This window comes from Micropterus dolomieu, linkage group LG14 (assembly GCF_021292245.1).
Source record: "Micropterus dolomieu isolate WLL.071019.BEF.003 ecotype Adirondacks linkage group LG14, ASM2129224v1, whole genome shotgun sequence".
Lineage (NCBI taxonomy): Eukaryota > Metazoa > Chordata > Actinopteri > Centrarchiformes > Centrarchidae > Micropterus > Micropterus dolomieu.
The window spans coordinates 1689597-1706462 of record NC_060163.1 but is presented as its reverse complement, the minus strand read 5'-3'; the positions used below and the strand labels follow the sequence as shown (position 1 = coordinate 1706462).

At 40.2% G+C, this 16866-nt stretch overlaps 2 protein-coding genes across 5 annotated transcripts in view; both read right to left on the bottom strand.

The window, feature by feature from the left end:
• The window catches only part of exoc6 (exocyst complex component 6), a 66651-nt gene extending 61871 nt beyond the window's left edge, over positions 1-4780 (bottom strand). Inside the window, exon 1 of one of the 4 annotated variants that reach the window (XM_046069167.1) lies at positions 4635-4780. In XM_046069167.1, coding sequence (XP_045925123.1) covers positions 4635-4774 — 140 coding nt within the window. In that variant the 5' untranslated portion in view covers positions 4775-4780. Of the gene's footprint in view, positions 1-3963; positions 4219-4634 lie in introns of those variants that run through there. The other 3 variants (XM_046069164.1, XM_046069165.1, XM_046069166.1) reach the window with 3 other exon arrangements.
• bms1 (BMS1 ribosome biogenesis factor) overlaps positions 1-16866 on the bottom strand; it is a 654080-nt gene that overhangs the window by 463399 nt on the left and 173815 nt on the right. The window lies entirely within an intron of this gene.

Here is a 16866-nt window from a genome sequence, read left to right as displayed (position 1 = left end):
CATGACTTTAGACATCATGAAAAAGATTATTAGTAAAATTATATTCTTTTATGAAAAGATGGATATTCATAGTAAAGAAAAGCCTATGCTATATATTTAAACCTCTTTATCTTATATGAAAAATATTATATTCTGTCCTTTAATGTAGGCTATTTTATTTGGATTTTCGTATGAGATGAATAATATTCAATAAAAACAACAGTTGTATTGTCTATCAGGCAAGAGCCTTTTTTAATTAAACACAATATAACCTTTGGGATACGTTGTTAACCTTTGAATGGTGATATGAAATGTTGTGTAGTTTCGGAATTAAAAAATCCTACATGTTAACCGGCGAAGTCACACAGAACTCACATTAAAATAAAGGTCCCCCATCACTGGTTTTGGATGCCACTCATGCAAACGGAATAGAAGTAGGTAGGGAGAGGGAGGTGCAAGCAGTTTTGGAAAGGCCCAGAGAGAGGCGGGGGCAAGCCAGGGTGTTTACCTGAGGTGTAGGTGTGTGCGAGTGTGTCAGAGTGTGGTGAGAAGAGAACACCGAGGCAGGTGCAAAGCATACTTAAAACCAATAATAAGAATGTTCGTGGTCATAAAACCTGCTTTCACAGGGTGGTATAATGTGAACATTTGAGATTTGGCAATCATGATGCCGGCTCAACTTTGTGATGTCTGTTAGCCATCGCTAAATATATCTGCGAGTCTGTAGTTACAGTCCAAACCACACTGGACATGTAAACGTGAGCTGAACCTAACACAGCTTCCAGCCAAACAAAGTTATCGAGCTCCTCTTTGAAATGTGCAATGGTGTGAAATCTCAAAGTTGCAGACAGTCATGTAGTGGTTGAGAAATGGTTTCTCATAGCTTTGGACAGAATTTAGGAGTGCTGGTAAAGGGATAAACCTGATGTGAATATGCTACATAGAAAATAATTATTACGGCAGATTATGTGTAAGGTCAAATACACACGCTTATTCTCTCTCTGCACTTTCTAGCAGCAAATATTTATTGATGTGTTTACATGTTCAGTTGCTGCGACTGTAATCTAAGGCTTTTTTTTTTTTACATGATCCATTCAAGAAAAGGTATTATAGCGCACATACAAAACAGCTTTCAATATCGGCCTGCTCTAAGTAGTAGTTAGTAGTTTATACAGGAGACAGGTCTACAATCCAAATCATTTTCAAAATCAAAATATCAGTTAATAAATCGGCTCTTTTTCCCTTTAATATCAGCATCTGCCCCAAAAATCCCATATGGTCTGTCTCTACGGGATTTACACTGATCAACACCAGTAACATTGGGTTATTTGATGACCAATGTTTGGGGCGGGTTGTTACGTGCTTTCCACAATTACGGTTGACCAATAATATAGGCTAATTTTGTTTAGGAAAAAAAAATATCAGTGTGCTTTTTATTGGTTAAACATGTCAATGATAATGTTAATGATGTCAATATCTAAAATGTAAACAATAATAAAGGACAAGAAAAAAAGTATTTTTTTCACCTTGCTTGGGCTCCAAGAGCGCATGGGTGCATGGGCCCATGCCCAGAATACCCATTGGATAATCCGGCCCAGATAGGGCTGCACAGTTAATCAAACTATACTCAAAATAGCAATACAGCCAAGTGCAATATCCAAATGCAGAAGCTGCTTTTTTGGTGAAGGCAAAATGTGTGATGAAGTAGCATTATGATGTAGAAGTGCTGTAGTGCTGCAGAGACACCCTGGCCTACAAATCCTGTTCTCCAGATGTAAGAAACCATTTGTTTGGTACAGACCCAAACAGATCTATAGAACAGATGCTATAAGATGTATAAAAAGTATTTCAACATGCTCCCGAGCTCCTTACAGTACACACGGAGTGAGTAGTGGTGCAATATAAAATGATTCTGTAGTGGGAGCATTGTCTGGTTATTAGTCTGAATACACTACCCCTGAAAACTTAAATTATAATGTTACAATAGAGTATCAAAATATGCACAACAAACAGTGGATGTCGTAAGACTGTGAGACTTATACCTTTATAGGAATGGAATTGGGAACACATAAGGTAGCATTTTTCGATAGGGCAGCGCGAAGTGATAGACTCTGCTATCGATTTGCACTACGGTTGTATTTTTCGACAAGGCAGCATAGGCCTATATCATCACCACATCTGTACTAATAAAATGGGGCACAGTACCGTATTTAATGGCAGGGTATTGCAATACCCTTCTAGTATCAGTATACCATGCAACAGTAACAGTGCTAACTGTACTATGACACAACACACACTTTTCTATTTATCTGACTGTGTGCAAATATGATGTCCATCCATCCATCCATCCATCGTCAACCACTTATCCTGCGTACAGGGTCGCGGGGGGCTGGAGCCAATCCCAGCTGACATCGGGCGAAAGGCGGGGTTCACCCTGGACAGGTCGCCAGTCCATCGCAGGGCCATACATAGACGAACAACCACTCACGCTCACACTCACACCTAATATACGAAATATGATGTGTTTTAGGTAAAACATGAGACTGACACGCAGGCTGTTATAGGAGCTTAGTGTGGGGCAGCTGCTTTGCACACACACTGGACTGTACTACAACTGGGCGGTCGCAGTGGACAATATATTTCTCGTAACCATAGATATGCAGAAGAAAAAATATCAGTAATCATGTTGAGTATTTATTAAAAATATACATACACAAATAACTCAAGTAACAAATAACTTAACTGTATCCATTCCCTCAAGCTGTTACAAACAAGCCTAAATGGTCTGTACTTAGAGTTCCTTTCTAGTCTTCTGACCACTCAAAGAACTTTACATTAAATGTCACATTCACACACTGATGGCAGAGGCTGCCATGCAATGTGCTAACTGCATGTCAGAAAGGAACCAATCATTCACGCAATGATGGCCCAGCCTTCAGGAGCAATTTGGGGTTGCCAACCTTCCAGTTAGCAGGGGACCCGCTCTACCTCCTGAGCCACATCTGCCCGCAGATATAACATGGTATTTTAAAAAAATAAATAAATAAATAATTTGACTTTAACATTAGTTCTGTGTGAAGACTATTAAGGAGGGGATGATGCCCATGTAAAGGACTTGAGTCATTCTGCAACTGTCTAGGTCAGCTCTAGACTGAATGTGAGTGTAGATAACATCATAAAATCACTGACACTGAAACCAGCTGAGAGAGGTAAGTGTAATGCTACCTTTAGGGTATATATTCATTGGCTTTCCCAGGTATGCTGAAAGACAACCATGGCCTACAGGCATGTTTTTGGGACAGATGTGTGTGAGAGGTGGAGGCATCCTGCGGAGGCTGAAGTGCGTTTACACACACTAGCTTGTCAAACAAATGTCATTCATTTTGGCCTTAGAAGCTAACGTTAGCTTTGAGACAATTAATATAACCAATGCAGTGTGCTAGAGAACGTTATCTTGAGCAATTCAAATTTGTCACCCACAACACAACACCAAGGGGTCAAGATGGTACATCAAACATGGTAACTGAATGTCATCAGCTTTCATTTTTAAATTTCTGCTAAAAAACTTGTCGAAATTGTTAGCCGCACCGTTAGCTAACATCTGCTGCATAATGATGATAAGATGTGCGGTCCCACAGCCACACCCACAATTGATGTTTACATTTTGACAGGTCACCAGCCGTTCACTAACACACAGAACCGCGACATCCCACACAAACGTGCTTTTACTGTAGCTAACGTTACATTCGACTGACAGAAACAGTGGTCACTGTTGGCCTGTTAGCTAACAAACCAGCTAGGCTCATGCTTCATTTCAACACCATATAGCCTGTTGGCTAAACTCGCTAATGTTAGCCTGCCGGTGGCTAGGGTAACTAAGCTAACTCTAGCTCATGAACAAAAGGTCTGACAACGTCGGAGATGCAAACAAACACATAGACATTATAATTGGTAAGGGCTTTCTCAAAAGCTATATATTCTTACCGAAGAGTTGGACCAACACAAGCTGTGTCGGTGCTCTCAATTTCCTGTAAAATCCGCTCGTGCTCCGTTATACACTCCAGGGTTTCATTCTCCGCCATGATTGTTATGTGTGTGTAATGGCTAAGGCTGTAGCTACAGCCGAGTACAGGTCAGTATGAGGTCTAGCCTGTGGGGGACGCACTACACCTCTAACGAATCAGAAACTGTCAGCAGCTTTGTTTCCACATATCCTGGATATTACAGTAAGTTGGTCACAGCAACAGAATTGCACATACCCAAACCTTTACCCAAACGCACTGGTCAACATCGACAAAACACATTGGCTGTTATGATGATTATGATAAAATTGGTTATCGTGTTTTCCATATTAACAAATAATTAGAAAGGCTCTATAAATATTGCTTCATTATTAATGCACTAACCCTCATTAAAATCATATTTAGTTTTATTGACAGAGATCTGATACTCACTGACAGATACTGTAATTGCATCTTTACTAAAAACTAGAATATAGATTTAATGACTAATCTGCCACCAAAAATGCAGTTAAATTATAAACCACATGTATATTTCCTTTGTTTATGGCATCTCTTAATGTGCATATTACGATCAATCAGCATTTTCAATTACTCACTTTTTAAGTGAGTCCACCATCATCTCATTGAGTTTACCTTAAGGTGGTTCCCAGAGGCAGTTCCACAGATTCTAACTCTGCAAAGATATTCCAAATGGTCTTCTCTTCTTCCTTGTTCTCCTCTTCTCTTTCATTGGGAGGGTCGGGTAAAGCAGCATTTACCCTGTCACAAGCCATTTCTGTCTTCAGACTCAGAAGTATCAGGACTACCAGGATCTCTGCATATGTGAAAGAGAAGGAAAGAAAAATTCTCTCTCTCACACTCTGGTGTGTGTGTGTGTGTGTGTGTGTGTGTGTGTGCGTATGCATGTGTGTGTTTGTGTGTGTGAATTCGAGGACACCTGCTATGGTCAGCAGAAAAAGAGGGAGCAACAGGAAAATGAGATCTTGTGATTCATCAGACTTTGAAGCCAACAAAACTAACTTCAGCTGCTCCCTGTGTATACATGTGTCTCATTGAGTGTAAACCTTGGAGAAACACCACGAAGAAGCCTAGCTGTATTTATCACTGCAGATTCAAAACACAGTCAGCAGTCAAACTAGAGATTTGATGTTGATTTTTACAGGCAATTAATGAATTCAGTGAGAAATAATAAATAATAATAAAGTAATTATTAAAAAGATAATAATATAATAATAAGATAATAAGATAATAAAAGAAAGAATAATATTTAGACCTGTGGTAACACAGAACATATCTGAGGTGAAACATTTGGGTGAAAACTGACCCTGATCGGGTTGAGTTGACAAAGCTCCTCTAGAAACACAGAAGACATCATACAACTGTTTTCACAGGCTGTGTAGTACTCACCTTTAGTCCCTCTGAGAGTGAATTTTCTCCCTCAGAGTGATATATTGTTATGTACATTACTTTATTATTATTACAGAATGTAGGATGTACTAAACATGGATGCACATTGCAGTTGGTCAATGTGTAGCTAATTTTACATATAGGTAGTTTAAGCTATAACCTTTTATTAGGTTATTATAAAGGCTAATCATTTGTTTGCATGTAAAATCTGCAAAGTAACTAAAATAGATGTCAGATATATATCCATCCACATCTATCTCTATCCTCCATCTTATCTTTTCCCACAATATTTCCCCTCTGAAATGTAGCACAGTGGACGTATAAATTAAAACTACTGAAGTATAAGTACATCACAACTGTATTTAAGTACAGTACTACAGTACATGTTATTAGTTACTTTCCACATATAGAAGGTTCTATACAAATACTAAGTTTATTATTACTATATTGTGTGTGTGTGTGTGTGTGTGTGTGTGTGTGTGTGTGTGTGTGTGTGTGTGTATATGTGTGTGTGTGTGTGTGTGTGTGTGTGTGTGTATGTATGTTATTATAATCATCCAGATACTTGGGCATATTCTCTGAATATTTAGTCGTTGGAAGGTGAAATAAATAATATTTGTAAAAACTGTCAAATTATGTCAGTGTGTAAGTGAGCCACTCAAGGGATGTAGATAAAAATAAATGGTACCACATTTGCGGAAACTGCATTTTGAGTAAGGCAGCAGGCCTTGACCAGTTTACACAACCCCTTTCTATTTCCTGCTATTCTTCTCTAAATGGATTGGCCCATTTGGAGTGTGGATGTAGTAGTTGACAATAATCTCTACACAAAGCCCTGACTATGAGTTTCCTTATTACTCCACCAAAAACAAGAAGTGGGTCACATACATACACACACACACACACACACCAGCAATATAGGAAATGTGTCAGAGTTTCAGGAAGATGGCATGATGCTACACAATGGGGGAAATGGAGGCAGGAATGTATGTAAAGATATAAGATGACAGATAAATGGATGCTCTCTTTCTCTATCTCTCCCTCAATCACACACACACACACACACACACAGGACTCTGCTTTCTCTTTCCACCCAGCCATTTATTAAATTCTGCCTTTAAATTGGGGTTTTAAAGTAATTATTCAAGTTGAGCAAAATCCAAATGCAAATATGAAATATTCTAAATCAGTTTTCAGGGACATGTTTTTGCCCATGTTCAACGAATGGATAAAAGAAAAGAGCAAACAGGAAGTAAGGAGAGCAGATGCGTGTGAGCAGTTATATCATACATGTCAAATTGTGCATCCTAACCTTTTACTGCGGTTTATTGGTTTCCTGTCTTGTTTTATAGGGAATGAATGACTTGGTTTGTGCTTGTACCTTATTATTGTGCATACATTAGTACATTCATTGAAACACCAACACAGTTACAGTCAAATGGAATTGTAGGGTTAATGTCGCAGTTTTCAAAATATCATCCTTTAGGGGGTGCCAGAAGCACTAGGGGCAGAAAGGGTCCAGATTCAGAGGAAGTAAAAGGAGAAAAATATGCAAGTAAAAAGGATAGAAAAAAACACAACACATTGCAAGATAGATAAATTAATAAGGAAATGTTTTTTAACTACGTAAAAGTTGATGTTGGAGTTATAAAGGACAGAGGTAGGCTACTTCTGGTATTTTGTTTCACAGGAAGGTTACAGAGGACAAAAATGTGATGTTTTGATGATTGTTGTGTGTATTTTATTTTTCTGTGCTAGCTTAAATTGCATGTACCTAATTTTCATTTTCATCAAAAAAACAATCGGAGAAACATGCAGTGTAATAGCAACCAAGCACTGTGGAAATGTGTGTAAGAGATTTGAATGTGAAGTTTTATTACTTCAGAAACGTTTGTCATGTGGCATTGTATTTTACTAGTCACTGACAAACTTTGTGTTCTGGTTTTGTGGACATTTAAATTAGTAATGAGAGTGATAAAGGACTTTGAAATAACTGCAAATTATCTGCGTTTCGTGTGAACAATTTGACATAAATTGTAATTTGAACTGTATGATATGCAGGTTGCGAGAGGATGACAAAGGATTTTCAGTGAGTGGGAGGTAACGACCACCGCTGCTGTGTGTGGAGGAGTCACTACTTCAAGTCAATCTGTGGTGACTCAGCCAGGAGGATTTTAAGTAAAACTCACGTAGAGCTCATACAGGGATTTGCTGGTAATTTATTATTCATTTGATGCTGCAAAATAACCAAATTACGCATACCATTACTGATGTTGAATAAGTTTATGTGGTGAGTTTGCATGTTCTCCCCGTGTCTGCGTGGGTTCTCTCCGGTTGCTCTGGCTTCCTCCCACCGTCCAAAGACATGCGGCCTAGGTTGATAGGTGACCCTACATTGTCCTTGTGAGTGTGAGTGTTTTTTTGTCTATGTGTGGCTGGGATGTATTGGCAACCTGTCCAGTGTGTACGCAGGATAAGCGGTTGAAGATGGTTGGATGGATGGATGGTAATTTCAGAGAGGTCAGCTCTTGGCATTAGTGAGGGGGAATCCAATTAGGAAATCTCTGGGGTGGTTATTGAGTTTGACTCTGAAGAGGCAGTTAAACATCTTAGCCACAGTGTGCCTGTGAGGTAGCTGCTTCTAGAGACCCCACTGTGAAGTGGTGCTTAGACAGCATTGACAAAATGTTCCCATTCCAGTGAGGCAGGAAGTTCTAATTCTGGGGAGGGTGAGTCAGATAGTAGCAAATCATCCCTTAGATCCAGACTAGGGATGAAACGATTGCCCTAATCCGGACCTCAGCATAGATCTCAGACTATTCCTGTCACACTCCAGTCTGCCTCTACATCATCTGCTAACGCAGCAAAACCCAGAAGACCAGCTGTGCCTTTTACTCCAAGACCATAAGACAAACATGTGCTGAGCTCCCAAGATGCTCAACGCATATTAGTAGAACATGTTATCAAAAATGAAGCCTCTTCTTCCCCAAGCCTAGGCTCCAAGTGTCTCCAGTCCTTTTCAGATGTTTCAGGATGGCCTCACTGCTGATATGCAAAGAAGGATTATATTGGAAACTTTCTCCTGCTTCAGACATTGTAATACAACTTAGCTCACATTCCTCTTCGCATCATTTTGTCAGACATCTGTAGTCAGCGTATGGATTTGTTGATAATGGAGAGGAAATCTTTGCCAAGCAGTCACAAGGATGCAGGTGGAAAAGCATCTAAATATATTCAAAGACTGCAAGCACTTCTCAGTGACGCCAACCAACAACTATCCAAGCAGTTCACTCGTGGCTGCTGGGATCAGACCCTGCTCCTGACAAAAGATCAAAACTGAGACTCCACCTGATATCTCTGAACTTCTTTTCCATCTGTGAACAGAAGAGGAATGGAGAGTAGTAAAGATGGGTAGGATGCAACGTCATTTTTGGAGCTCAAAGCTGAAACCTACCTTGCAGTTTCAGTATGTTTCAAAAGCCACTCCAAAAATTAGCTTAATACAAACATTCTGTAGAAATAATAACCAAAACAGAAAGCCTAAGAAAGCAAATGGTGGAGCTATAAGTACAGTTGATAGAGAAGAGAGCTCAGAGGAGGAAGAAACAAGAACAAAAGACAACTACATTACTGGAGTCGCCGACCATAGCAGCTGGCGTTCAAGTACATCAGCATGCCCCAAAGCCAAAACATAAACCTTGGTTGTTTTAAATGTGAGGAGACTGGCCACATTACCAGACAATGTGAAAATGTTCCCAACAAAGACCTGGTTGATAAAAAATACAAAGAGCTGAAAGCCAAACAACAGGAGTCGAAAGCCACGGTCAGTAATTGATTGTGCTTGAATGCGCCACAAATCCAGCCAACAAGAAGGTGTGATATTGCAGGGTCCCTGGAACCAGTCCGCAAAGTGGCATTTCTGTGTGTGTATCATGGCTACCGACCAGAGGGCTGTTTCACAAAACCAGGATAGCGGATTAAGCCGGGATTTTCCAGATATCCTGGCTAAATTAAGCCTTGACTCTGGTGATACATTCTGTGCAGCTAGCCTGCTCCAGACCAGGCTAACAGCCAGGCTTAGTTAATCCTGGTGCCTCCTCTGTCAGTCTGTCAGTCAGCAGTCACGCCGATCAGAAACCAAAGTGTTTTTTCAGTCATTCCATGTTCTTATATAGGCCTATGTGTTTTGCATATTTTTCAGTAGTACTTTGCACACAATGAGCACCAGCGAGTAGGTTTATGTGAAATAAAAGCACTTGTAAAGAATAAATGATAAATAAAAGAAAAAGTAACAATAAACCAGCAAAAGAAAGTGTGGCAGCCTATAGTGGACCAAATGAATGTGTGAGAAGCTAAAAATATCACAGCTCTCAACTGAAACTGTCATAATTATAATGTTATATTATATTGTGCCTTACAAGTGAGCACCGGACATTATAGGTCACTCAAGAAATGCATGGCACACACATAATGTAGGATTCCTGTGTCAAATAATCGTCCCTCTTCAACAAGGAGGCTATATTGCACACTGTTTATTCATGAAACAAGAGGGAGAGGACAGCACAATGCTTTTCTTTCCCTGGGATCATCTGCTGCGAGTTTGGGAGAGAAAACAGTGGTTAATACATTTTGCTACATTCATGTTTACAGTGTGCTTTGCAATGATCACCTCTCTTTGTAGTTGCTGGATTTCAAATTTCCAAGTCCTGTTTTTTATTTTGTTAATTTTTTCAAGTGTGTGCAGTTCAGACATCTGACAGTTTGTAAAACACATATCAATTAGCACAGCAGAAATTGTTCACCTTATACTTACTACATTGGCAGACTGGTTTTCAGACTGTAGGACTATAGCCTCAGGGTCAAGTTACAGATATCATGCAGTCTTTTGTGTGAGCACCACATCACTGACTTATTATCTATTATCCATACTGACTAAACAAGTACACCATTTTCACACAAAATTGACAGACCTCAGGCCTCTCTGCCAAGCCTACTATATATATGTACACTTTTTAAAAGTATTTGTTAAAAATGTTGCTTGCAATAAAAAATGGTAAAAACTGAAAAGGCTTTAAGAAAGGTTTATTTGCACAATAAGAAAATCATGCAATACAATGTAAACATAGAAGAAACATATGTGCATTGTCCAAAAAAAGTAACTTAAGCTAAAAAAGAACAAGCTGCTGAGTACTGCATAATATTTGTATATTTTGAATTGTCACCTGCCAGCTGAATTTTGTGTTTCCTTTTTATATAAATAAAGACATTTACACCATAAATTGGTGCAGAATACTTCTTCAGACGTCAGAAAATTAAGTGTTTAATGCTCAAAAACATCTGGGGGAGGACCGCCAGACTCCCCACTCACATATCTCATTGAATATTCTTTTCAAAATAGGGGTAAATGGGTAATACTATGAGGAAAAGAAATACTTTTGTTGTGAACTGCCGCTACATACCTTAAGTATGACATTACCATTCATGGTAACGTTATAATTATGACAGTTTCAGTTAGGAGCAGTGATACTTTTAGCTAATTACTTATTAAGTCGGTCCTCTATTGTCTGCCACACCTTTTCTCGCTGTTTTAATACTGCAGCCATGTTTCTTTACTTATTTTTTTTATATTATGTGCATTTTTTCATCAAAGACCTTCTTTACACACAGTGAGTAACAGCAAATAAAGTATGCTGCACTCGTCTTTTCCATTTCAGCATCAATGAATCTGTGATCGACCGTGTGGTCTCTTGAAGAAAGCTGAATTACTTACACATGGCTTGACATAGTCGCACCTTCTGAGCCTGGTTTGGGAAACTGATAAAGCCAGGATCCACTGATCACACTAGGTCAAGCCGAGCTTTATCTCTTCTAAATTCTGCTTTTGTGAAACAGCCATCAGGGGCGTAGCACAAAATCCTGGGTCCTATGTATAGGCATTCTTGATGGGCCCCTCCCCACATCTACGGCTAATCATTCTTGTATCTCTGTGGGCTCTCCTCCCATGATTACTCCCCTTTCCCCCCCAAGTCCTACGCCCCTGCTAGCGGCAACAGGTGTGCTGGAAGCTGCAGTGATGTTGACAGGTGTGGTACCTGCGTCTCTGACACATTAAACTCACTTTAGACACTCACAATGAGATGTTATACCACACTAATCACATACAAATATCTTGAATTGGCTTTTCACATAGCCACACACGAGAAGAGGAAATTCAAAGGTCCCGTTTCACATACTGGTTTTGTTTCTGGCTGGTTCACTCGGTGCACGCAGAACATACGGTGGCAGAACAAAGAAACATTCGGTACACATTCTTTCTGGGGAGCATCCGACATGCAAACATGCACTCACACACCCCCCACCAACAAACACACACTTTTCTGTTCCCTTCATTTGGTTAGATTACCTCTTTTGTGTTCCATTGTTAGTGTCTTGTAAATAAATGTTTTTTGAAGATACATGCTCTATTTTATGTTGTATGAAAGACTGAATGCTGCCAACCTCTACTATGCAGAACTCCAAAACCCAGCAACCTTTGCTAGCTATTATGTGCTAATTTGGGGAGTTCTAAATTGATAGTGTAGCATATTTTTTGACACTGATTCAATGAATTGAATGCTCACACTAAACTTTGAGAAAATGATGATGTATAGCCTAATTCACATCAAGTGAAAATCTTGTGTGTATGTGTCCCTTTTGAAAGAGGATATATGGATCACAGCAGTAAGGGTCTACTGGGGACTGTCACCGTGCCTGTTCTTCTCTGCATGTGAACTTCCTTTCCATGCTCTGCCAGTTTCCTGCCAGCTTCCCGTGTCTGTCCGGAGCACAGGCTTCTATATAACAGCTGACCTCCATTGTAAGTTACACTCCAAACAAATAGAACTGAAGGACATCCTGGAATGGATACAATCCACTGCTAAAGCCAGGGAGGTTGTCCAGATGTTTCAGATAAATACCATGTTTTAAGTATTAGTTTGACATTTTCAGAAATACCAACAAACCAAAGTTTGCCAACAAACCAAAGAGAAAACTGTTTACCCAAGCTATGCCACAAGGACTGGGTGCAGGGAGAATAAGCTTTACTTAACTCTGAAATTGACCTACAGTGGACCTGAGGCAATTTTTGGATATATATATAGGGATGTGTATAGGTGTAAGCAAAGAACATTACATGTAGTCTAAATACAGTGGATAGAAAAAGTCTACACACCCCTGTTAAAATGCCAGGTTCTTATGATGTAAAATAATGAGACAAAGATAAATCATGTCAGAACTTTTTCCACCTTTAATGTGACCTATAATGTGAACAATTCAATAGAAAAACAAACTGAAATCTTTGAGGGGGAAAAACGAAAAATAAAAACTTTACAATGATCTGGTTGCATAAGTGTGCACACCCTCTTATAACTGGGGATGTGGCTGTGTTCAGAATTAACCAATCACATTCAAACTCAGGTTAACTAGAAGTCATTACACACCTGCCATCATTTAAAGTGACTCTGATTAATCACAAATAAAGTTCAGCTGTTCTAGGAGGATTTTCCTGATATTTTCTTAGTTGCATCTCCGAGCAAAAGCCACGGTCCGCAGAGAGCTTTCAAAGCATCAGAGAGATCTCATTGTTGAAAGACATAAGTCAGGAGATGGGTACAAAAGAATTTCCAAAGCATTAGATATACACTGGAACACAGTGAAGACAGTCATCATCAAGTGGAGAAAATATGGCACAACTGTGACTTTACCAAGAACTGGACATCCCTCCAAAATTGATGAAAAGACGAAAAGAAAAGTGGTCAGGGAGGCTTCCAAGAGGCCTACAGCAACATTAAAGGAACTGCAGGAATTTCTGGCAAGTACTGGCTGTGTGATACATGTGACAACTATCTCCTGTATTCTTCATATGAATGGGCTATGGGGTAGGGTGGCAAGACGGAAGCCTTTATTTACAAAGAAAAACATCCAAGCACGGCTGAAGTTTGCTAAAGCAAACATCAAGTCCCCCAAAAGCATGTGGGAAAATGTCTGATGAAACCAAGGTAGAACTTTTTGGCCATAATACCAAAAGGTATGTTTGGCGCAAAAACAACACTGCACATCACCCAAGGAACAGCATACCCACAGTGAAGCATGGTGGTGGCAGCATCATGCTTTGGGGCTGTTTTTCTTCAGCTGGAACCGGGGGCTTAGTCAGGGTGGAGGGAATTATGAACAGTTCCAAATACCAGGCAATTTTGGCACAAAACTGTCAGCCGTCGGTTAGAAAGATGAAGAGGAAGTTCACCTTTCAGCACAACAACGACCCAAAGCACACATCCAAATCCACAAAAGCATGGTTTCACCAGAAGAAGATTAATGTTTTGGAATGGCCCAGACAGAGCCCAGACTTGAATCCAACTGAACATCTGTGGGGTGATCTGAAGAGGGCTGTGCACAGGCGACGTCCTCGCAATCTGACAGATTTGGAGCGCTTTTGCAAAGAAGAGTGGGCAAATATTGCCCCGTCAAGATGTGTCATGCTAATAGACTCCTACCCAAAAAGACTGACTGCTGTAATAAAATCAAAAGGTGCTTCAACAAAGCATTAGTCTAAGGGTGTGCACACTTATGCAACCAGGTTATTTGAGGGTTTTTATTTTTCCTTTTTTCCCCCTCAAAGATTTCAGTTTGTTTTTCTATTGAATTGTTCACATTATAGGTCACATTAAAGGTGGAAAAAGTTCTGACACGATTTATCTTTGTCTCATTATTTTACATCATAAGAACCTGGCATTTTAACAGGGGTGTGTAGACTTTTTCTATCCACTGTATTTAGACTACATGTAATGTTCTTTGCTTACACCTATACACATCTATATATATATATATATATATATATATATATAATATACTCCAAAAATTGCCTCAGGTCTGTTGCTCTGTTAGGTAAGGTTTAAAGCAGCTATTAGTGATATTTTTGTGAAAACAATCTGATAGTGTGAAATGGGTGTAGGAGGGAGTATCACCTGAATCTGCAGCGCCCCACTGTAGTGAGGTTCAGATTATTTTTTTATCTGTCCGGCCAATAACTTTACTGCTCTGTTTCACTCTCACCTGTTTTCAGAGAAGAAGCTCCGGATGTGCACAGACTTTAAATACTTTTAAGTGCTGCTTTGTCCTTTAGAAATCATCGTAATCCAAGGTTTAACTTAACCCTCCCACACACCTGATTTAACTGAGGTTTAATTTAAACTTGCTGCATCTGGTTTAACTGAAGTTTAACCTCAGAGCAGCACTGACTGATGCCAACCTGTAGAGGGAGCTACAGAGAACGTGTAGAGATGATTAACAACTGGCTTCCTCCATACCTTTCAACTATCCTCATCTGTTGTCACATGTGTTTTGCTGATTCTCCCACCAAACTGCATGTTTGTGTTTTCCCTGAAATACTGTACATCAATTGAATATGTAATAATAATATAAATTATAGACATTCTCCTACACTTTTATTTACATGATTCTTTGTCTCTGGCTGTCTGTTTTGTTTTCTCTCCTTATGTCGTTAGTTTGGTTGCACACAACAATATATCTAACTCACATTAAAAAACACACATACACTTACCACAATGTAGCAAGACATTTGATGAACTTGAAAATAAATTTGTACTATATACTGTATATTATCTCATCTTTCATGTTATTCTGTTGTGTCTAAGTTTGTGTTGATGTTTTTTTACAAAAAAACTGAAGTTTTACCTAATTCACAGAAAAAAGGTCCTGGTGTCGAACAAGCCTACACCAGAGCTAGATATGCATAGTGTTATGCCAGGTTAACATTGATTTCCCACTTTATATGGTAATTTTATTCAACATTAACTTACACAGGTTAAAATAGGCAGCATTGTTGGGAAACATATTGATAAAATATTTTTGCACAATAAAAGTATAATCTAGCTTACTCTTAAAACTTTCCCAGACAATATTACAATATGAAATATATAGAAAATAAAATGTATTTACTTTTTATATAATTGGAACACATTCCAATTATATTAAAGTTTAAAGTTATTTATAGATAAGGCTTCTATATGAACTCGGCTTCCAGACCTGCGCAATGCCTACCATCTGGTCCGGATCTGCCAGGGTGATGAGTGGAAGACAGCGTTCAACACCTCCCTTGGGCATTTCGAGTACCTTGTGATGACTTTTGGGCTCACCAACATGATATGAGACATAATGGGGCACTTATGTTCGTCTATCTGGATGACTTTTGGATTTTGTCTAGAGACCCTGCTGAACACATCCACCACGCCTCCTGGTCCTCCAGTAGCTTTTGGAGAACCAGCTGTTCATTAAGGCAGAGAAATGTGAGTTTCACGCTTCCACTGTGTCTTTTCTCGGATGCATCATAGCTGAGGGTAGGGTCAAGATGGACCCGGATAAGGTGAGAGTAGGAATGGCCCAGGCCAGAGAACAGGAAGCAACTCCAGAGGTTTCTTGTCTTCGCCAATTTCTACAGACGGTTCATTCGTATCTGTAGTCGTGTTGCTTTTCCCCCTCACTGCTCTAACCTCCACTTCCAGGCAGTTCCTCTGGTCTCCCGAGGCTGAGTTCCAGGAACTTGAGAAGCATTTTCCACTGCCCCCATCCTGGTCCAGCCTGATCGGTCCCTGCAGTTTGTGATGGAAGTGGATGCCCCTGATGTGGGTGCAGGGGCAGTCCTGTCTTTGCGCTCGCCTGTGGATAACAAGCTTCACCCATGTGCTTTCTTCTCCCATCGTTTGTTCCCCGCAGACCCCATTTACGACGTGGGCGACTGGGAGTTGTTGGCAGTTAAGCTGGCCCTGGAGGATTGGCGCCACTGGCTGGAGGGGGCGGAGCAGCCATTTGTGGTGTGGATGGGCTACAAGAACCTTGAGTACATCCATTCTGCAAGACGCCTCAACCCTCGACAGGCCAGGTGGGCGATCTTCTTTGGACAATTTAAATATGTGCTGACTTACAGGCCTGGTTCCAAGAACATCAAGCCGGGCGCTCTGCCCCGCCTCTTCACCAAGGAGGAGAGTTCCATCTCAGCTCCAGATACCAGTCGTGCCCAGTGCCTGCGTGATCGAGGCAGCGTCCCTAGAGGATCGAACAGGAGGTTGAGGATGCCCTTCTGAACTAGCAGGATCCAGGTAACGCTGGCATTAGACTTAGTGAATTGGCTCCCTCCATCAGTCATACTGACTGTAGTGGATCGTTTCTCCAAGTTTGCACATTTTGTCCTTCTGCCTAAACTGCCTACAGCTAGGGAGACAGCAGATGTCCTGGTCAGGGACAGGTTCTTCAGTCACGGCCTCCCCAGCCACTCCCATCTGGATTCCTCCACCTCTTCTCTCCATCCAGTTCTCCCACATCACTCCCTCTAAACGGAACCCTGACATTGAAAACATTGCATACATCTATATAAGAAAACTTACACTATACAAGGAAGTGTTTC